The sequence below is a fragment of the Anopheles cruzii genome, chromosome 3, assembly GCF_943734635.1.
Source record: "Anopheles cruzii chromosome 3, idAnoCruzAS_RS32_06, whole genome shotgun sequence".
NCBI lineage: Eukaryota > Metazoa > Arthropoda > Insecta > Diptera > Culicidae > Anopheles > Anopheles cruzii.
In genome coordinates, this window is record NC_069145.1 from 18,799,158 (window position 1) to 18,823,002 (window position 23,845).

The 23,845-nt window shown below is 50.8% G+C and overlaps 1 protein-coding gene across 1 annotated transcript in view; it reads right to left on the reverse strand.

The window, feature by feature from the left end:
- LOC128269986 (basement membrane-specific heparan sulfate proteoglycan core protein) overlaps positions 1-22,334 on the reverse strand; it is an 84,434-nt gene extending 62,100 nt beyond the window's left edge. The window contains exon 1 of the mRNA XM_053007390.1: positions 22,230-22,334. Within this exon, the coding sequence (XP_052863350.1) occupies positions 22,230-22,334 (105 nt within the window). The remainder of the gene's footprint in view (positions 1-22,229) is intronic.
- Between the last annotated feature and the right edge of the window lie 1,511 nt (positions 22,335-23,845).

Here is a 23,845-nt window from a genome sequence, read left to right on the forward strand (position 1 = left end):
ATCATAGCCCCGCGGTCCGGTGGGATAGGTCTAAGTCGCTGGGGAAGCCGGTTTTCCCCACTTCAGTTCAGCCGAAGTAGCTCGAGCCGTGTGTTGTCCTTCCCTCCGAGGGTTGGGCTTAGGTCTTCGGTAAACACCTGGCGACGGCGTGACGAAGGGTGTCCCTAAAACTGTTGTTTATTACACCGTCCGCCTTGTTGTGTTGAGACCTTGAATTACGGATTCAGCCTTGTCGATGGGCGGCCCCTTCGGTTCGCAGTTCCAGCTCACTAATCTGACTAAACACTCCGATCTTCTTCGAGCGCATCAATTTGTCGGAGCGACTTTTATTTACGGCCAATCAGGAGCTGGAGCTGTTTCGAATTAGTTCCAACTGGGTGGCAGGTGCTTCGACGAGAAGAAGCCAGGTCCCAGACGAGAATGGCTGAATTTATTGAGCATTGGTTGAAAAGCAGTAATCAGGAATCCAGGAAAGCGTTAGATGGATCATTCATAAACAATCGACCAGCCCACGGTCCGTCTAGTGACGGCCGCAGGGAGCTTCTTCTTCCGTGGGCGATGCCACCACCGATGGAAGCACCAGTAACCACTTTAGGGTAGGCAGAAATGAAAATATTTTCACATGACCGTTTCGGGCCACCGGTGAGCCTACGCGGAGAAGACGCGCATCACCAGCACCTCAAAATTGCTCGACCCCATTACATTTTTATAACGCTTCAAAAAGTTTGATTTCTGACTTGACTCTCGCAGGCCGCGCTGTTCCTAATAACCACAAATGGGCGATCATCGCGTCGCGACAATACCCGGAGCTGATTGAGGCTAAACACCAATTGGGCGTGAAGCCTCCGGAGGTTACCCATTAATCAGTGAACGACGGGTCGAGCTTAGCGGTGATCTTAGACCGCAAAAAGGCGGTGACCTCCTGGAGACTTCTGAGCCTTAAACCGCGGGTCTAACCCGAAGAAGTAATCAACACAAAATTGGAGACACTTTTCAAGGTTACTGGCCCACTGCAAGGGCGGCGCACCTGACACGGAGATAGGCGGACTGTAAATCACGGGCTTTATGATAATCTTGCGCAATCTCAGTCCGCAAACCGGCTGCCGTGCGCCTGCTGTTGGCTTATGACGAGCCATGCACACACCCCTCACGCTGCGCGGAGGCAGAATGTCAAAGGACGCGGAATATCTAAATGCGTTCGCAAACATCGTCACCCTCATGCGAATCGCCAACTGTTTGGATAGGCTGCGTTTCGTTCTTTTTTCCTCTTCTACGTTTGGCTATCAATTGAAGACATTGACGATGGGAAGTGTCTTCGGTACTTCGGGAGTTGGTGAAAAAGTGTTTCGACCACTATAGCTGATGATTGAATAAAGCTGGAGAGCACGAAGACGGTGATCTTGATCGGTCGACGAAAAGTCTTCGAAACAAAAGGAAAGAAAAAGCATACAGAAGACCATCTATGAACCATGAAGACGAACTGACAAATCATAACCATTCACTGAGTGACGTTTACAGTCAATGAATAGTAGATAATAAACGGACTACTAGCAAGATGTCCGGTATGATATTGAGCAGCCTTGAGCTGTCAAATCAAAATGACCGAAGTGACCTGGTTTATAATCTAGGTTGATCAAATGAATCCCCAATTGATACTTTCAAATAGGGTTAAGAAATTGGAATATGATTACGAATTCAATGCCATAAAACAGAACAACTTTTCGAACCACCCTCGAACCGTCAACTGGAATCACCAACAAAGCGGTGCCCGCGGAACCGGCGAAAACGACCGCAAGCAGCTGATGCAATCACCGCGAAGCGCCATCGCTCTGTCGTCGCAGAGTCGTTAATAAAAGGAAGGTGAAAGATACTGTCACTTTACAGCGCCTGTACTCGTGAGGTGATTCGCGAGTATCTCTCGTTGCTTTCGCACGTCCAGATAACGCCTCCGGCTCATTCCCATCCTTCGTGCACCACGCTATAGCTCACAGGTCGTTCGTCACGCAGCCTCGACGGTACTGCAACGCGGCAGATAGTCCGAATGCGCTCAGTCCGACATCAGCTCGCCGGCGGTAAATAACGCATCGGTCAATATTTGCCCAACCACGGAACGTCCTCCGACGGGTCCGATTGACCGACCACGACATGTGCCAAGCCAAGACCGCGCACGACGGAAGCCGCCGGAATGCGGTGAACGGTTAACGGTTGGTCGCACTAATTAGGATCGCTCGACTCGCGGCTCGAGAGTTCGCGACATCGGCCCCCAATCGACGTGCCGGACCGTCTTCGGTCATCGTCAAAAAAGTCGACACTTCAGCACCGTGCCACTCGAGGGGATCGAAGATGTTTACCGAGCAGAGCCGGACCGGCGTGAACCCGACTCGTTCAGGTTAATGGCAAAGTTAATGTCATCACCATATTGATTGGCCGTAAAATCGGCGGACAACGGCGGGGCGCGGGATCATGTTTACCGATACCGGCCTTTGACGTGACGTGCCGTTTTTCCTGTGCTCTGTTCATAATAATTTGCACTCTCCTGGGACTGGACACCCGCCGGAGGGGGACACTGCCCACCTAGCAGCTCCTCATTAAGGTCGTGCGGATCATATTTGCTGTGCGATCGATTCGCATCCGGAAATTCAATCCGGCAACTTAACGACACTCAACGACCGGCCCCCTGCCAGAAGGCGGGGAAGTACACCCGAGTATCGGGCCGACCTCTGGTGACACGGATTGCAAATAAAATCTCCACGACGGATGACGCTTCGTGTCAACAGCGAAGCCGTTAAATATTCATTGACACCGTCAGCCAGCGGAGAACGGAGAAGAAAGATATTTCGGAGCTCGGAGTTTCGGAGACACACTTCAGACACAGTTTGACGTGGGGGGAAAACGATAGATTACGGTGTATTATAGTGTCACCACCGGGTCGGGATCACGGCCGGGAGCACTGTCCAGTTCGCGGTGCCCTGATGTTGACTTAGTTCGGGTCGCGTTCTTCACGCTGAACAAATCGTACAATATTTGGCAATTCTCAGACACAAAGCGTTGCGCTTGAACTGTTAGCAATGAGTGTGTTTGGATATGGTTTGTTGGTTCTTCTCAAGAATAGTGGCCGGGTAATGCCATCGATCACCGTGCGTCTCCATGCGCTGCAGTAGACGTTTTAAGCCTTGGGATAACCACTAGAAATTGTGTTTTTTTGTAGAACACTCATATATTGTCGTAAGTAAACAGACCTATAGTCAGCATAACAAATTTGCCTAAATGCGATGCAGATACATGGTCATTCCAAAATATCATTTCAATGGGCTTCTTATGTGTTTAAAATTTAACGACTCATTTACATTCTTCTATCTCCTAAGAAAGAAATGGAGAATGTTCCTTCACACACTGAAGAAAAACATAGAAACATAAAAGATAATCAAAAATAGTTTATTCCTTCCAACCAATAACCGTTTGGAAACTGTGTTCTATTGCCAGCGAACTACAACCATACTCCGAATATGAAGTTATGCAATAAATCTAGGAAGTAAAATTCCCGCCCCAAGTCCAAAGCCATCATTAGTGGCGACGCGTGAATAATCTTCACTCAAGTGCTTAGCGCGCCCCAAACGACGCCCAACGGTCACGGGCTCTTTACATTTTTCATAAGTGCTTCACGCTCAAAATGGGCCTCACCACATTATAACTCTCATCTAAACGATCATCTACCGACACTGCCAGACGCAGTCGTACTGAGGGTGCGCATCGGCAGACCCCAACACGACGCGTAGTGTATTAAGCGATCGCCCCGTTCTTTTCCGGCTAACGATGCACTTCTCGTGCAGCCAATAAACAATGACGAAATAATGCTCGCGCCGTCACGGGGACGGGGCTTAGAGCATAATTTTTCATCCCATGCAACTCTACCACCCGCCCGTGATGGGACCGCGAACCGTAAGCCTTCAAGTTGTTCGGGAATAAAAAATTATTATTACACCACAGCACCACCAGCGCCGTTCTGTCGCGCGTTCCAGTTCGCGCATTGCTGGTCCGTGTCCTCGCCTGCCATGTGGTTTGCAGAAGCGAACTTCGAGATGGGCCCCCGAAACAGTGGGCCCCTCAATGGCTGAACGATAAAACTTGAGACCTTTGGGGTAACTTTTCTTCATTAGCTCGCGTTTCAACCCAGTTTTTGGCATCACTTCTTCGAGTGGGCGATTTCGGAGCGCGAAGGGAGGCCCAGAAGAGGCTTCGAACATCGCCAGTTAACCGATCGATCGTATGCATAATGCATTGTTATTGTAAAGCATGTTCGGTGGGCCAATTTTTCGTCTTCGTTGGCATTTCACCGGCATAAACATTCCGCCGGGTTTCGCGCGGGCCACCGTGGGCTCGCAATCTCTTTGAAAGTCTTTACGATATCCTATCACACCCGGCGCGGTCTACAATCTGTGAATAATGATGGCCTCTCATACCCAGGCCCACACGCGGACCGCCAGGGGCGAAAGTTTCAGTACACGGGAGGGGCATAGTCAGTCAGCATAGCACAGCAGTCAGCATATTTTTGACTCGGAATTCATCCGGAAAGTTTAATGTTTGGCAGGGAAAACTTATTATTAGGTAAAAACAAAACGTTACAGTAAGCAACAGACATTAATCACTTAAGAAGAAGTCCATTGGGTATTCCATTCCCTAAAAAAAGAATAACAAAAATCTGAACATTCAATCGATTTGAGGCAGAATTTGTACGACTCAAGAGTTGTGGTAGAGTCCTGCCACCGGAGTGACTGCTGTCCGAATACTTTCGATCACCAGTGTCAACCGAAGACAGACCCCACGAACGAGACCGGCTGTTCCGGGGCCGATGGACGGTTTGCAGTGACTTGAGCACTTGAGAATGGCATTTTTTTGTTGGTGGGTGCCAACCCCGTCCCGTGGGGCGCCCGGGCCCAAAAGGTAAGCTTAAGAGCTTAACAAGAGAAACGTGACCAAACTTCCGGAACGGTTGGGCCACGCCGGCGGACACTGTGGCACGCCAGGTTCAGGCACCGTAGGTGTGGCTGAATCTGTCACCACGCGCCAAGAAGTCGCGTGGTCCGCGCACCGCGTTCTTGGGCAACCAATTTGGTCGACAGATGAATTTTGGGGCAGCACCGCACCGCGGATGACCTCTCTCAATTTACTCCGGGGGGTGGCTCGTGACGATGGCGCCAGAATTTGATAACGGTGACGGACACCCCCGACCACCCCATAATTGGGCGGTCCCGGGGCGGGAGGTCTTTTACATATAAATTTACTCGCGGAGCCCCCACTCACCCTTCGGGAGCTGGGGCCACGTGTACGTGTTTTCACGCATCATCAACTGCATCCCTAAGTATCCATCATCGGACGCTATCGTCGTCGTCGTCGCCCTCGAGACGTGGTGTTCCGGACGACCCCACCCAGCGTCGCTCATTAAGTGAGATTGATGGAATACGAGCTTATGCTGCGGAGCTTTGTTTTGGGCTTCCGTTTTCTTCCCGGGAAAGAGCCATGCCAACCATCTCGTAATGTTGTGCGCGAATGTGAAACGTTTGAAGTATGTGTTTATTGCGACTCGCTGTGCCCCTTTGCGATGGTCATAGGACAGACCCATTAGGGACTCATCAATTGAGCGACGATCGTAAATGCTAGCGTGTTGAAAGTAGTAACGCTGCCTGCAATCATTCGCGCGTCCGTTTGACACGAATCGAAAACGACTAAGTGAATGACATAAAAGCATAAATTTGCGATACGCTCGCCAAGACTCGCAGCCAAGACACGAAACGGCTCGGCGTGATTGCAATTTACGAGCTCGCCGTCGATCGAGGCGAATGAAAAACTCATTACGGTTCAATTCAAAACTCGTTAAAACGCGTCCCATAAAGTGATGGTCAGTCAGGCTGATTACCGGCTGATAAAATGAAGAAGTTTGACAGGTCGGGTGACTGGAAATGGACGTGCTGAATCGTGCCTCGTGCTAATGAGAGATTGGGGATTTGCGAAAGACACAGGGTCTACACGCTAACTCAAAGGTTGATCAATCTTGCAAGGCTCCAGACATTCTCTAAACCCCAACTAGGAGATCCTCGTGATGATCGCGTGTAATTGTCACGAGTCGCGCGGAAAAGTAAATCAATATATCTTTTCAAACAAGCCAACCGCGCCACTGGCAACATATACGGCCCCAGAACGCAGCATAGAATGGACGCGCGAAATGACGACACCCCTCGGTTCGGTTCGTGCACTACCGCCGAAACGTGATACAATTCAACAATAATGTCCCGCGCGACTTCCCGGTTGATGGAACACTGCAAAATGACGACACACACTGCCCGGGGCCAGAAATGTCGTGAACGCGCGCGGGTTGCTGAAACTGCCACTGCCTAATTGAAACGATCTCACGCCGTGGCACCGAAGCCCGAGATCGCGCACTTTTCTCTTCGTGGGTTTTGCCAATTGAGACACGCCACAGAATGGCGGGAATACCACGATTTCGATGATTTATTAACCCGCACCCGGGTGTCGAGCTGAAATGGAAAGACGGAACATGAAAATGATGTTCGGCCGGCAGCAGGCGAAATAAAATGGTACCCGAATCGAAACCCATTTCTAGCGCCTGCAGCGCTGGCGTACATAAAACAAACATCCCCAAACGGCGAAGAATGTGCGCGAACGGACGACCGCAACGCCGGGCATGTTCTTAAACATCTCTCCACCCCGACAGCGCCGCGGACTGCTACAACATTAGTCACTCTCGGCCGGCCGCGGCAGACCAGCGACTGTTTCACAACATTTCGAAAGACGGTGTCTAAAAATACTATCGCCAGCCACGGTCCTGTCTGCCCCGCGCGATCGAGCAAGAGCGAGAGCGAGATGGTCCTCCAGCAAACGCGGCCGCGTGCACGGATGTAGGTGGCGAGGAAGAAATTAAGCCTTGGCCGCGCGCGCGCGAAAGGCGTCGAAGAAAACCCGTTTTTCGTACGCGCAGCGCACGATTAGTGATCACGCGAACCGACGGACGACCCCGGTCAGGATCGCCAGGATCAGACCGGAGGGTGTGGACAGCGACGGGTGCTGAGACGAAAGTCTGAGCTGAGTGCTCCGGTGCTGCGTGTTGCTGCGCCCCGAACCGCGCGTCCTTTCTTCGTCCGGCGATCGTGCATTTGTTTTGACTCCGTGCGACCTTTCTGAACGGAGCCGTGGCAAAACACTGTGACACTTTGAATGACTTTAAGCATCCACAAACGACGAACGCGATTGTGAGCTTTGGTGAGTCGGTCGAAGTGAGCCATGCTTTGATTATTTTGTGTAGAACTGCCTGGGTTGGGGTCTTCATTATTTATCATCCCACTGAATGCCCGAAGTCGCGTTGATAGGCCATCAGGTAAGTGGCATTTTAAGTGGTCGCCAAAATGCTTGATTTAGATGTCTTATAATTTGCAGTCCATTACCATGGCTACGCCATTGACATTTGTTTCACATTCGAAACGAAGAGGATGCAGTGATTAATAAATATTCCGGTGTCTCCGAAAACAACCCACAGCCAGCCGGACAACCCGCAAGGTGTCGAGCATACAAATGGGCCGATTATAGGCCTTAAGTGGTTCTAATGTCCGAAGCATAACCATTCATTACGGGCTACTAAAGCGTTTGCATGCTAATATAAATGTTATTAGAAAAACGATGACTGACACGCGTTTTTGGCAACAAAATGATACTTCGAAATACTCCGAAAGTGACATTGACATTAAAATTTGAAAAAAACGTTATGAAACGAAACGTGACCCTTTCCAGTGGCCACCGCATTAAAATGCATCCAAGCAAATTCATCCTCAGCGCTACGGCTGCGCAATCTGACCACGGAAACCGGTTCCAAACGGTGCGCCTCTCAAGGGTCCGCGCGACCGCGACCACTCCAGAGACTCCAGGCACCTTCGTACAGTACACACACACACAGACATAATCGTAAACCATCGTTCGCCCACGTGTGCGCACCCCCGCTATGCTGGCCGGCCGGCCCGTATCATAATAAAGGCAATTGCCCATCGCGCACTTTCCCGCACGCTCCACAGTTCCACGGCACGAATTATTTAACCGCACGACAGGCGAGGCCAGCCACAACAACCAAGACGACGACGCGGTCGGCGACAAAACAGCCCGGAAAAGGCACTCTCCAGGAAGCGGGGCCACCGGGAGACTGTGACACAGATATCAAGAAAGTGATTGAGGATGCTTATGGTTTCTCATGTTGTGTCTCGGATGTTTCTTTTTTTTTTGTTTTCGTTCTCCGAGTCGGGTCTGCGTTGCAAAACCTCCCAATATCCTTCACGGGACGGGAGATTTCGAGGTTGTTGTGGGGATGTTTTTTTCGCGCCCCCTGGCTTGTTACTCCTTTTGGCGCGCTTCGTTAGTCACGGCCCTGAGATGCATGCTCTTCGTTTCTGTCGCCCGTCTGCCGGCTACAATGTGGATCCTCCCTCCTCTTCGTGTCTCGCTGGCAGAAGAGGACACACTTTTTCCAGCCCGGAGCTACAGTCAGTCACCGGTTGGCTACCGAAAAGAAGAACAATGTTATTTTAATCCAAATTTCTCATATTAGGTTGGGCGGAAAAGAAATCCATTATCTTCTCGGTAGATGCAATTTCGCATTCGTCGATTCCTTTCGGGCATTTTTGATGTTAAAGATGCACCTCGAATGCTCGAAATGATCGAAATGCTAGTATTGGTGGTATCGCTTAGGAGCTAAAGATCAATCATCAAACATTTTTAAGCCATTTACGAACAGGAAAATATTTTTCTAATGACTAGGAAAATATTTTTAGCAGGACCCGCAATTCCGCATCGCACTGTAGAACCCATCTCCCGGGTGGTTGATAGGTTTTTGCGTGCAAATCTTTTGTCAGTGCTTCGTCTGCGCCGCTCACTGCTCACTCGAAGACGCTTCTTTGCCACGATCGCTAGGCCCCGGCGAGCGAGAGAAAGACACTGCGGTCGTTCGAGGCCGGCTGTCTGCATTAAAGTGCATCATACACACCACACACAAGTGCAGTTGCATTGCACCCACGACGAACCGCTCGCAACGCGCATCAACAATCCATCATCATGTGTCGCGCGTTGACGTGCGACGGTGGTGACCGCGACGACGGCGGCGACGGCTAACGAACTGGCAAGAGTTTGCCGACGGGAAAGGAAGGAAGAAGTCACACATTCCTCGCCACAAGTGCAGCGCTGAGGACCCGTGCACCCCTCTTGGGTTGCGTACGCGGCTAATGAATCGTCCGATATGCTGCTTCACCCCGCGCGCTCTGTCTTCGGTTGAAAGTGTGGGCCCATGTTCAAGGCCAACCACTGTGGCTCGTGGTGGGGTGTGGACCTCGTGTGTGTGTGTATATGTTTTTCAGTTCTAAAAATCCGCCGGCGGACCATCGAATGCAAAACTTCGTAAAATGAGTGGCGCAAAAATTCAAAATCACAAAATGCCCCCTGAAGCCAAAGCCGAGAGAGGTGCAGAAGAAACCAGAAACAAGCAGAAAACATTGGCCCCGTCAGCCAAGCATTAGAGCCAAGCGCCCCGCGATGTGGTCTCGCATAAACGCGCTGATTAAACATAATTCTTTTGTGTGCTTCTTGGCGCTTCGCTCCGTTCGCTGTTTTTCGTCCACGCCATTCATCCCTTTTCCGCACCGAATCGTGGGTCGGGGCGGTTCAGGTGGAGAACGGAACGTGTGCCGTGTCGCGACGCGGCGCGGACAACACTGTTGCAGACTGTCAGACTGTCGGTCCCACCGGAGGAACCACGTTTAGAGCATGGCACCGCAATTCATAACTCCCTCACAGTCATTCAAAAAGTGGCGTGTTGTGGCCCGGTGGTGATAATTTTGACAACATATGACATCACGTGGCCAACAAAGAGTCTGTACAAACACGATCGTCGATCATAAATTTATTAATGTTTTCAAACACTAACCCACGTTCCGGGATTCGGTTCGATGTTTGCCCAACGGGTAGCCCAACTTGTGTCAATTTGTATTTAAATCCGGCTTGCCAACGAGTGGACATAAGCAAATATCGCAACAAATGACGAAACCGTTCTGTGAATGTTCCTAAAATCTCCCAACTCTCAGTCGATCGTTAACAAATGATTATAATGTTAATTGAACAAATTACAACACATGATTAGGAGTTACATTATTGCAACTACACGGTTCTCTGTCTGTTTAAGTGACACTTTACCATTCGGCTTGTTAGTAGCCACTTTTTCCGATTACTTTTGCTGTTTCGAGCATAGCCACACAAAAAATGAAACAGAAACGGCGTAAGGTCGCGGTTGACGAACGTTATGCCGGCGTAGCATAAGTAGTTGGGAATCGGCTGCGGAACGAGAATGTGAATGTGAGGCACTTGTAGAACACGCCGTACACGCATGTTCGGTCCGGTCTGTCTTTTGTGCTCCGTGCAGCAAATTAAAAAAAGACACACACAGCCCGTTCTGGCAACGGGCACCTAATTAACGGGCACACTAGGGATCTTTAGAACTTATTGGCACGGATGTTGCGTAATTGAGTAATTATACCCAATATTTTATGGTTTCATTTGAAGCGGTTTAGGCACCAGCACTTAATGACTCTCTTTTTGTTCCTTCTAGCCATGTGTCACTTGCCACAAATGATTCACACGCCCTGTCACAGAGGCAACAACAAAATTAATTGTGTCCCAATTTTCAGTGTCCCCAGATGTTGGCGGCCGTACGCGGGTGCATTCCGTTGTGCCAAAGCGCACAAAAAAGTTAAAGTGAACCAATATTTCACTCTCACGCTCGGCTCGGCTCAGCAAACCGCAAGAATATATGTAGGCCGTTGCAACGAGGGGGCCGAGAACGGGATAAGGAAAGCCGCTTCCTGACGCAGCATAAATTAAAACAAGTCAACCACATGCCGGGAGCGCGAGAGAGCGCGACTTCATTTGGCGTGCCGGCAACAACACGGAACGTTGCAAAAGATCAGCCTCACCGACAGGCGGCTGTGCTCAGCGTCACCCTTTTGTCGTCGGGTGGACATTTACGAAGCACGAAGACGCACGCACGCTCACGATGCGCGATGGCATATTGTCACAAGCGGGCGCGCGCAACACGAATCCCACTGGCCCACTGGTTGAAATATTTTTTTGACGGATCGCACTGTGTTTACAAGCTGCGCTATAAATATGCTGCCTTCCGAGCATCGGCACCAACTTCGACGCAGTGCCGGCAATAAAAGAAAGGCCCATGATGATGATGATGATGGTGGTTGGTGGTCCTGCCTGGCGCGTACGTTCGCTGCACAGCAAATTTGCAGTCCCCGTGCGTGAGTCGAGACTGTTGCAAGCGCCTGTGACTCAAGCAGGCGGTGAAAATAGAGGATTTTCCCGGATTTTTCCTTCAATCGCAAACAAACAACTCCCGGCGCGGACGCTGTCGACCTGACGGGCACCAGAAGCGCAAGGGGAAAAAAACGTAAAAATATAATAACAATAACATTGCGAGCCCAGACTGATGTTCTGGAATGCTTGTATTTATGAAATGCTTACACCGTTTCCGCGGCCGGTGGCCGCTATAAAGCAGATCACCCCCCGTAGCCGGCCCGAGGGGTCTTTCGCAATCTTTCGCTACTGACGGGTGCTACATTCAACATTTCAATCCATCTTCTTGGCAGTGCCCCCAAAAACTAACAAATTTCGGTGTCAACGAAATATCTCATTAGTTCTATCCAAACACTGCACGTGCCACAGTGAGGCAAAACATGATCAACACGGCGATCCTGTTGAGTGTTTTCGGGCACTTTGATTGCGAAAAATCTCTGGCCTCCCGCGGACTACTAATCCGGCCGTTGATGGGTAGCAAAGGTTTGTTTACGGTAACACTCGCCGATATTTGGACCGCTGCGGGAAACGAAAAACACCCAGCAAATGCAACGTTGTTCACACGTTCCGGTGTGTGTCCGGTATAACGTCAAGATCTACGCAAGTCCGGGGTCGCCGATGGAGATGCCTGGTGTTTGGTGGATGATCGCCGACAGAGTGGTGCCAACACCTTAACGGTGCTAAGTGACACTGCTGAAGACTAAGTTTGAGTTTGTTACATACTGGATCGACCGCCCAAAAGGACGATACTCACTGCCTGGTGTTTCACCTTGGTCACTACTAATAAAACTGTACGAAAAGTAAGCATCGCCTGCTGTGTGACCGCCATTGCATTTGTAGCCACATGAAAAATGTATCGACAGCCCAACAGCCGGACAATATGGTTCACGTCGCGTAGACATAAGCGTCACCAATTTTTTATGATGGACAGCCGGCGAAAATACGCTAATCACTTCATGCAACAAGCGGAACACGAAAATGTTAGCCACAAAAAACCGAAAAGAACCGACGCCGACAGCTTCGTGACATCATCACAAAAAATGCGTCAAAAGACGATCATCGCGGACCGCGGAGATGTCGGAGATTTTACGGCGGCTCCCGTAAAGCGATGGCCATTAAAAATAGAGAAACATGTGTAACGACGATACGGTGTCATCGGGTTCCCGGGTGGGCGCCATAATCTCTCTCGCACTAATGATAGTACCATAAAAAATGTTTTTTTAACTGCTGTTCAATTTAAATTCGTTGAAAAAAACGATGAAGTTATCACCTAAACAATCCGGTGTTTAGTGGCTGAGGCGATAAAATTATTTTCGCAAAACTGCGGCATCCAGCACCGGTCCATCTGCTGCCGGCCGATTGGCGAAATTCACATTTTCACCTTCACCGATTTTCCTTCCGGTCGCCGGCGGGAGTATCGGGAGTAAACATTGCATCCCGACAGACGGATGGATGCGAATTTTCCCGAACCGAACCCGAATTTAGCCATTAGGTCATCTCGGGAAATGCCGGCGTCTGGGGCCAGCACTGCAGCCCTCTTAAATCAATATTTTCTCCTGTCACGGCCACGGCATGGCACGGCACCGATCGGGCACGTTCTGGTGCCGATGGTCACCACGTGTTTGTTCACCGACACCATAGACCGGAGCATAGACGGTCGGTCGGTGGTTTGCGTACCAATAAACAAATGAACAATCGCGACTCCCGAAGCTCCCGTCTTCGCGAAGGATTAGATGCTGCTCAGCCAATGCTGGCCAATACATTGGCAACCCGCGGGATGTGCGTACGTAGCAACGTGTTGTTGCACGGCCGCCGTCTGCTGCTGTGATCAATCGGGTGTTTTTTGCTGCACTTTTCGTGTTCGGCTCGGCTAGCTGCCATTTGCCCGTTGCTGGCTGGCAGCTGAAATAACATCGCGGTCGGCGCGTTTCATGTTGCCCCAGACAGTGGCCACAGAATGCGTAAGATGGCGGCCACGGGGTGGCGGGTTGGCAAGGAAAACAGCGCCGTCGTCGGCGAAGAAATATCGACGATGGGACGACCTTTGACACGACTTTGGCGTTTGTCAGTTTAGAATGGCAACACGGAACTCAACCGGAAGCGGATCAGGAAATTCTTGACTAACACAATGCAGATCAATCACAGTGATTACGAAACTAATCCAAACATACGAGACCGAGACCCATGTTAAGCATGCTAAAAGAAACATTATGGCCGGGAATCTAAGCACTGTGTTCCTATTACTATTACGTTATTTTAATTATTTATAAACTTTTCTGCATTCCGAGATGTTTATTTTGTTCAAACTATTTAAACTAATTTATGTTTCAATTTATGTTCAATGAATTGCAAAAGTTCAATTGCAGATTCAATTGCAAAAATGCAAAAGAAAGGCATTGCAAACCAAAAAAAATCGGAACATTTAAACTCCGGTTCTTGTTCGCCGTGAGACGCCAAGTACGTGTTCCCCATTCAGCCGAAGCTCAGCATGATCTCTCCCGACACACCATAAGTAAATAGGTATTTACTCTTCGCGGGGCGTTAAAAGCACACGAAGCAAACGAAAGCATTGCGCACGGCTAAGTGACTTTTAGCGGCCAGGAATCATGGTGGTTCGGTTGATTGGCGGTTGCCGTCGTTCGCCTTTTTTGGAGAGTCGGAGACCCTCCCGCAAGCCAGCCGCAGGCCAACCGAAATTATCATCATTAAGTTTATCGTTCTGCTGACGCCACGAACGCCCCGAACTGAACGGAACCGAGCACCAAGCGTTGCTGCATCGACTGCAGCGCATCACCCGGCCTGGCCTGGTCTGGCCTGGTGGTCTTGCGTAAGCCGTGAGTCATCCCGTGAACCGTCCATAAGCGAACCGCGCACATCTCGCGCGAAATTGTATTGTCTTGTAAATGTCAGGCCGCGGAATTAATCGATTGTGGCCAAACGCGGCCGTGCACGAGCTTTCGTTTCGTCTTGCGGTTCACTTTCGTCGACTCGACGCAAACCGGTTGCCCTGTGGACGATCCGGCCCCTCTCAGTCCGCCGAGCCACGCCGGAGAATGCTAATCCGCTGCACGACGGCCAGACGGCGACGCAATGTTACGGTGCATTATATTTGCATAGAAAAGAACCATTTCATCACGCCCCGAGCCGGCGCCGGACTGCATAAGCGTTTTGATCGAAAACCGGCGAGGTAGATCCGTCAATGATTGATGTGGCTGGATTTGAGCCTGAACACATGAGGCCTCCGCTTTACTGGGGAGCGGCCGGTGGTCGTGATCGTCACGATCAGGGTCCGTAGAAAAACGCTCCTTTTGCATAATAACGGTACGTTCCAAATCAAACCCGTGAACCCTTCTAATCGCTTCTGAGCTCATGCAGCTCCAATCTGCAAACGTCTCCGTGAAGAAAAAGGGAACGAAAAGTAGAACCAATCGAATGTCGCTACAGCAAAACGCTTCGTGTGGGCCCTTCGCGCGAGATTAGTTGTTCGGAACCTCTGTCAAATGCGTCAACTACAAGCCATAACCGAGCCCGCATCGAGTGGCACCAATGAAGAGCAACAGAACGGTGGCATCGCATCGCAGTCCATTGAATTTTGATTGAAAAATTAATTTTTATGTGCCACTTAAACGGCCCGATAAACATGGGCCAATAATGACGATAACGATCTAATTGACCTTCGGTCAACTGGTCGCACTAGAGTGGAGCGTTTTGAGCAGCCCTCCCCATGCGGCAGAACCAGAACACGAACTAGGTTACGGACTTTTTCCCCCAAAAATAATCGTTACTTCGCCCGGTCAATTCGAGGCACTTATCGACAATGTAAAGTGCCGGCAACAGATCGAAAACGGTCGATTAACATCTATCGGCCGCCAATGTCATTCAATCGGGGGTCTGCTCGTGGCAATAACTTAGCACACGATTTGGACTATCAATATCGAACAGATCCTCAGTTTCGAGCAAGCCCTGGGCCTTCAGGTTCAGGCTCCAGAACCGAGGGGACTCCTCGGGACGAGGCTTTCGCCGAGCACGATAATCTATTTTATCACTGATCCGAAACCAGAAAATTAATTGATTCCACACCTCAGCACGTCGAGAGCCGGCAGGTCAAGCAGGAGCAGCATTCTTGCTCCTGCGGCCCCCAACCAGGCACCACACCGCAGCATGGAGACCACAGCTGCCCATCACGCTCGACACTGGAAACAATCAGCGCACGTTCCGAGGGCAACATCATCAACTTCAGCAAAACTCACGGCACTAATCCCGGCAGCCGGCGGTCGGCTACCGGAAGGCGGATTCATCTATCACCTTAAGCCACCGAGTGGGTGCAATTATGTGACGTGAAAACGATGCCAACGGCGTCGGGCTGGGATGATTAATGGTACGGTGAAATGAGACAGCCAAAGGGGTGGTGTCGAATGTTCATCCAGCGCACGGGATTCCGTTTGTCAGTTCCACGACAGCAGCCCGCTAAACGGGGGGTAAAGTTAATCTCGATGTGCGTTATTAAACGTATGATAGGATTTCATTTTTTCCTTCATAAAATGAAGCGTTAATTTGGAGTGTATTATCTGCTGTCTCATTAGATCAAATTCCACCAACTAAGTTGAAGAAATGATTGGTTGTTTTCTTGGTCAGTAAATCTCGGCACAGCTTGGGGAGAGAATGAAAATGGTCCAAAACAATAGAAAAGAAAGCTAGAGGAAAGGGATATTTACTCTCTATAAAATAAAATCTTTAACAATAATCATTCCAACGGCCAACGGACGCTCCCGGGACGCGAATCAAGCAGCGCAGCAATAGCGAGAAAAAAGTTACCATCTCCAAATTGCGCCTAATTGCGTCACTTAATTTATCGTTATTAGGCGAATAAATTAACATCGCTCCCGGCATCGGTCCACACCGGTGCCGGGCGGGTGACAACATTAGAACGCATCTTCCACTCGGCTCCACTCCACGTGTCTCGTGTTCCTGTTGCATCGCCACGCGTGGCCGCGCAGCGCGTCGAGAGGCGTTGTTGTTGGTCGTAAATTCGAATTAAAGCCCCTGATCGAAACGGGTTGCCGAATGAGTGATGGCTGGCTGGCGGGTTGTTTGCTCGGGGAAATGGATTAATAAATTGTGACCTCCGCGTCCGTGCGCCAGAAGGGGAGAGGCTGTAGGAAGCGAATCAGTTAAAAATGTGCTTTCCCCGGACAAGCATCCAAATCCACTGTTAACGTGGATGTCTTTTCCGGGCGGACAGCACCAACGTTATCCAGCCCTGTGTCCCACAGCCCTGCGACCTATGTAGGGCTGTAAATCAGGATTACGGCGATCGGGACACGGCTGGAAACTCCAGTCACGTCAGGATTGCAGGTTGCATCATACAAGCGATCTTCTCCGAGATTGTTCGCGAGTTTTCGCTGTACTAGACCAGAGCAAATACTTCAAGATTTACTGCACTGCACAACCATATCCCTTCGCACGCTGAGGTCTTAAATAGGTTGGCTACAGTCCCGGTTGGCACACGGAAAGTCCCGAGCTGGCTAGGCCGATGAGAAGAAAAGTGGAAAAACTAAATTAATCAACGAACCATAAACGTCGGCACCTGTGTTAGACAGAGTGCAAGGTGCGGTAACGGTGGTAATCCACCCCCGACGTTGGCCGGTCGGCAAGCGAGCGTGAAAATAAAATCTTTTATGAATCCGGTCCCGGTTTTTTGGTCCGAAACTCCGCAGGACAACCCACCGGGTGGCGCGTAATTTGTGGAGCGATTATAAAAAAATTCTTCATCCGTCCATCAAGCGGATTTGAGTTTCTACCGTCCAGCCAGTTCGGCCCGTCGTGGCCGGGAAAATTAGGAAAAATTAGAGACGAAATAAAAAACTAATTATTTGCTGAATAATTCATGCGGGCCTTCATGGCGGGCCGGAAAGAATTATTGGCAAGCAGCAACGTAAGCTACGGGCTGCTACGGTGTTCCTGAAGGATTCTGTGGCTATGCGTCCGGTATCCTGTTGATGGGGCCCCTTGTTTCAACCGAAAATCCAGTAGGATTCGGGCGCAGTTTTAGGAGCAATCTTAGACTCTTCTTTAGCTTTGGACTCACCGGACGTAGCTAATGGGGGTTTCTTTTGCAAAAATTTAAAAAAGGCGAACGAGATAGCAAATCTGATAGTAAGCGTGCTGCCCAAATAGAGTTATCCCCCATCATGGCATCGCCCGTATTTTAAACAAATAAATGTCAAACGCAAGCGATAAATATGCTAACAAAATGATTTGACCGATTCGATTCGACCAATTTTACGACCATCAGATTGGGACAGTTCGACGCTTTTACACTAAAATCGAAGCCAAGTGGCCCGAGCCGGTTCGCCACCAACCGCCGACTCAGCTTTCCTTAAGCGGATCAGCGGATTGTTTCATAAATTACCGAACGTGTGAACGATGAGATGTTAATTATTGCCGCGACCCCTAGGCATTCGTGTCGGCCCCTAAGCCAATCCCCTAATTTCACCGACTTTGCACAACACCGCCTTGTGGCGCGAAGAAACCCAAAACCGGCACCCGAAGAGGTGGGAAACAGGTTGGTCGCGCTGTAGCCGAGAGATTATGGCCGGTAGAATTAATCATCAGCCCACCGGCCACCGGGCAGATAGCATCTTTAAGGCGCGAAAAGAAAGACACGAAATTGTGCGGCACTTTTGCGAACGGTTCGCTTCTAAAGCATGACTTCAATGTCAAGGAATGCCAATGTAGTGTCCAGGAATTGCTCCAGCCACTGTCCTCTTTGATTTGCAGTAAAATATTCGTACCTTACCTTTCTTACTCTTTTTTAAGCAACAGAATACGTCCACAAAAGTCTATGCTGTCAAAAATTCAGCAGACCATCGACGGTTACTCGAACCATCTTTGGGCGGAACGAAGCCTGCGAAATCGGCTTCGTATTCTGTGACTTTAAACCTGCTGTAGTTCTTAGGGTGCTAAATATGTGGACAAATTAAAGAAAAACAAACCACACCGCGAAACCGTAGCCGCGTCGATCACGCTCCAGTGTGTCGCCAATTGGATGCATTATAAAATTTCACTTTCTTGCCACATCTGCGACGCTAATCTGTGAGTCCCGAGGTTGGGGGGAAGGTTGATCAATTTGCTCAACGGCTTCCCGTGACATAATCGTGCCGACAGGTCGTCGTGGCCATCTCCCCAGCTCCGTTTTCTGGCCCCAAGTTTTCTCGCAATCAATCGCTGAACTCCACGCCGAACGCCGAAGTGCTTCAGATATCTCTCTTAAGCATTCACTTCATGTTTATGGAATTTCGTTTCTGTTCCCCCCGCTGCGCTGCGCTGTTTATACAATCGATGTTTATTTTTGTGTGCCCTGGGAAACTGGGGCAGTTCTTCGAGCCCTAGACCCTAGACGGGTCTCGACACTTGCGCTCGAGTTGACGGATCGACAGTCCCCCAGAAAGTGTAATCGACTGCACGAAAACTCTCGATTGAAGAGCGCAACAAATTCGTCGCCTGACTCAACTCCCGGCCGACAAATTAGGATTTGTGGCCACCATTCGGGCATTCCACACGGAGAGCTGAGACCGTCGGCGTACACCCGCGCACATGGGCCCCCATATCAGTTTACAAATAGTTCGGAAAGTCCACCAATCGGCCGAAGATTAGCGTCGTATTCGGTAGCAGATAAAATGTTCGTCATCATCACAAATAAGGTTGCGTGTGTGTGTTCGTGGCTTTCGTGGAAAAAACGAATGCTAACCCAGCACCAGCATCATCGGTGACATCTGGCAACTATGGGGCAACTCTGAACAACGTACGCATTGTTTCGCGTGAAACAAGGCTGACACCGCTTCCAGATACTCCAAATGTAGAACCGCGTGTCGTGCGAGATAAGAGTTTGATTCATCGGTTTCTGGAGAAGTGTGACAGCATTTGAAGAGAGTACTTCAATTTGTTAACCCACTCGCAGCGCGCAGTACAATAACTTCACCGGTTTCCCCGTATCGTAGGGATTTGTTTGAAGTGATGATAATAAGCCATCAATTCCCTGTACACATTCGCCAGAGATCCCCGAAAAGCGCCTGGTATTACTCAGATCATTGTACAATTAGTTGGCAGTATCAGATATGCACTTCATATCCCTGAGTATTGGTCCTTACACCTTCATGTCTTTTACTGTAACACAACTATGATCACTATCCCAACTAAAGCTACTTCATTCTCTCTCCTAAACGTCCAAAACTGTATTGTTTCATGTGGTGCACACTTGACCTACACAACCCTTGGTTACGCCAATTAGGAACTTCAACGCCTGCCAGACACCCAGTGCCTCGGGCCAAATAACACCAATCTGACGCGAAGCCACTGTCACTTGGCGGCGGGCGCCACTTCAGCGGACGAAATCGAGCAAATTGATTCCGAGTCCCGGCACAAGACACCGAGAGTTGCCAAGGGGTTCGGGTCTACTTCAAACCCGGGCGGCCCGCTCGCGCTGATATGATAATTAGCCGATCCGTTACGGTTCCGGAAGGTGAAATGAAATGAAAGACACCGCGCATCGACGCCGCCGCGGCCGCCCGAGGGAAGCGAAAACGGCGAGCTAACATGTAAGTGGCCGATCCGAATACGAGCAACCCGAGTGATGTTGCCGGGTTCACCGAAAACCAAAAATCTACCGCATCATCAGCATTTGGCGCCTTATTCGACAGCCCCATATTCGGAGCATAAATCGGCGTTCGGGGGGCGTTTTTCTGAGCTCACCGGACTGCAGGTCGCCACTGGTACCGTGTTTACGGGGTCATTGGATTGCGTGGCGCGCCTTTTATGGCGGTGACCGTGAACGGAGCTCCGCGTGAGCTCCTTCGTGTCTGCCCGGACATATCTCGGACATGCGTGCACCGCAAGACATTGGAGCGCTGCGTCGCAGACCGATGTCTTTCGGCCGAAACGAAACCGCAGGCGCATACTCGAAACCGGAGGCTGGGTCAGAGTAGGCTGGTGAGCTGCTGTCACTTTCCAATTTGTTGCTTCTATCGGCTGCCCTGGACAGCAAGATTTGATGTCCAGATATCGACATGGAAGCCCAGAAGCTGGACCACAGGGCGGCTCTCCGAGCGAGGCCACAGAGCTAATGAAGATGGACTGTCTCCGAAGAAGTCTTATCCTTCCAGAATCTCTGGAACTCTTTCTCTCTCTCTCCCTAGCTTTCTTACTTTTCTTCGTTTCTTTTCCGTGCGCCACAAACCGCACGCTGTGATGCGATGCAAATGAATCACGCCAATCGTACGAAGCGATCAAATGGTCAAATGGCACCAACCCCAGCAGTCCGTTGGCTCAAGGCCCGAAGAACAAATCCGTGAAGATGGAGCAGCCCAGATAGACTGTCTGAAGTCTGCACGATCCCCGGAGCGTGTGTGTGTGTGTGCGTGTCTGTGTTAATTGAAAACAGGTTCTCGGACCGGCGAATACCTATACCGCGGCCAGGCGGCCAAGTCTGGTTCGAGTGTGGTTTTTATTTTTAGCAAAAAATAAAAGCAACAATAAATGGGAAGCACCTCCGGATCGTGAAGAAAGTCCGGACGAAGGCCTGACGTTGCAACAATAAAACCGAGCCCCGGAGCAGCGGAGACCGCAAGAATTGCCGCACTAACGGATGGCCGAAAAGTAAAACACTCATTTACACATTGGCACTGCGTTCTGCATCGTCAATCACCAAAACTCCGGGCGTACCGGTTCTACCGGCGAAGAAGTGAAGATTTCGCATACCCATGGACCATAAAAGCAGCGAAGTTGGCTGAAGTGCTGTAGTGTCCTAAACGCAGACATAGTCGCACATGAAGACCTGGGCCAAATTACACACGGGTCCGGAAGTCTGATCTGATTCGCCCGGACCAGATTGAAATGTGAGACTCCCTTCGATAACTCGTGCCAGCTCAAGTTTTTAAATAGCCCTAATCCAGATCGTAATCTAGACCCGCGCTGTGATATCAGCTGGACGGCATTCCGGCGTCCGGTATTCCGTCAAAGCCCAACTCAAAATCCAACCCACGGAATCCCTAAATAGCACATGTAACCATTGGCCTGGAAGACGCGCTCGGTGTGTGTGCGGTGTCGAGCAAAGAACCCTGCCTTATCTACCAACACCGAGCTACCACGGGATCGCTCCTTATCACGGGCGCGATATGCGGTCCAAGTCCAGCCGCTGACATCATGTGCACGCGGCCAGGTGCACCATGCGTACCGGTGCACAAGACCAAGACCCGAGGCCGCTCGGGTTTCTGAGCACTCTCGCTTATCAGAGCGGGCAGCGCGTCACCTGCGCTATGCGCCGGTACAATCTGTTCGGAATTTTTTAATCAAGATCACACGACCCTGGGTTGAGAGGAGAGTGTCCCCGTACCCCACCAGGTGGAACCAGCAAACTGGATCAGCGATCGTGGTACTTCACGGCACACAATGTGAACACATTGTTGCTTCTGAAGGGTTCCCAACTAAGGCTCTGCCAGTGTCTTTCGGATGACGGGTGGATAAGACGAGCTCGTCCGGATGCGGGAAGTAGATAAACTTTCCACCTTTGCTCAAGCCCATTGGGCCAGGCGAAGCACTGGGCCATCGGTGCCACCATTACTTAACATGGCTCTCCAAGTTCTTGAGGAAGCACTCGAAGCCTCGGCATAGTAAGTGCTCGATAAGTCAACAGCATGGCGGCCTCGATAACCTGCTGCCACCGCTGCTGCTGCTGCTGCTGCTGCTGCTGTTTGCTCTCCTAAAGTGTCGCACCGAGGGCACGGAGTTGGGCGGAGTTATTTGTGTTCCGCGTGCGTTTCTTCACTTACCTCGACCAGGAGCGGCGCCGGTTGCTGCGCTTGATCCGCGCTAGAGGCCCGCGCGACCAGCAATAGCCATAGCTGCACTGCCACCCAACACCTTACGGCCGCCATTGCCGTGGCGGCGTTCCTACTGTTCCCCGCCGGATGCTCGTCGCTGCTCACGCTGGCTCTGGAGGGTCCGTGGCGAAAGGCACACCGTGACACACCCTTTGCGTCGCCCTCGTCCGCAGGTGACGCACTGCACTAACTATACTGCACCAGAGAACTATCCACACTATCAAACGCAAACACGGTCACGCATAAATACAAAAAAGAAAAACACTACAACGACTTCTGCAGGTACAGGAAGTGAGGAAGAAACGATAAGCCGAAGAACGATATCAGACGACGGGCCCTTAGCTGGGACTCTCTGCTCTGTCCCGCTATTAGACTAGGCGATCAAAACTCTTGGAGCGCCCTTGGAACCTCTAAGATATGACATAATGTAAAAAGGGTTAACACTGTTACAGAAAGCAACAGAGATTAACATTGTCTGTGATGCAGACCAAGAAGAAGAAGAAAGTTCCAAACAGATCAAACCACCTCTCAGGTCCAAATCGGCCCGAGACAGCGAAAAAAGCAAACCAACTGCATTGCGTCACTCTCGATCACGAAATCCAAATCACCACCAGCGCCCAGAGAAGAGCAAATATTTGCGAACCATTCTGTAACGATGGCCGCCCGGATCGACCGCACGGGTTTGCATATCACGTCATCGTTTTATCGGACGATTGCTGATCTAATATTTTGTGTTCGGCGCTCAGGTGTTCAGGTGCACACCACATGGTCACTGATCTGTCTTCGGTGCCGATCTGTCCCACGACGTCCCAGACGAGACACCGGAATCCAACCTCGAGACGGGGGTAGGTTACACTGTCAAAAGGGTAGGAATGCACAGATGCGCGCATTCGTTATCGTCTAATTTTGGCCACGATCACCGAAGACACGGAGGGGGGGTTGACGCCAGTGACGCCGGCGACGGCGGTTCTCCTAACGGTCTCACGAGACGTCAACCCGCGGCCGGTTCCTCGCGAGCGCGCGCGCGCGCGATCGCCTGTTCTGAAGGCGCACCGTCAGCAATCTTCGCGGCTGGCTCGGAGTCCTCGGCACGACGATTAGCCTCGACGGCCAAGCCTTGCATTGGACCCGCGGGCCCCGGGGCCGGCCTGCCGGGTGCAAGATGACGAGTCAGCGGCTCTCCATATCGAACATGATCTTGTTTCAACGGAGCTGTCAAATTCCGTGCGCTCCGGGGGCTGTTGCCGAGGAAACGAAAACCTGTGTCCATCAGTGGGCGGCCCATCCGGCAGGCGACGGGGAGTTAGAGGAGCGCTCACACACACAAACACGCACACACACACTGGGAAGGAGCACAAACACCGGGCGCGCGTGTGTCAGACCGCGGCACCGGTAGACGCTCAATCCGTCGTCGAACAATCGGTAATGTATAAAAATACACGCGTGCACACCTCACTCACGCACGCACGCACTATCCCGCCCCTCGCGCACACACCGAACCACAGAGTATTGGGCCGAGATATCGAGCGACCAACAAGGAGGTTCTGAGAGCGACGAATACCGAA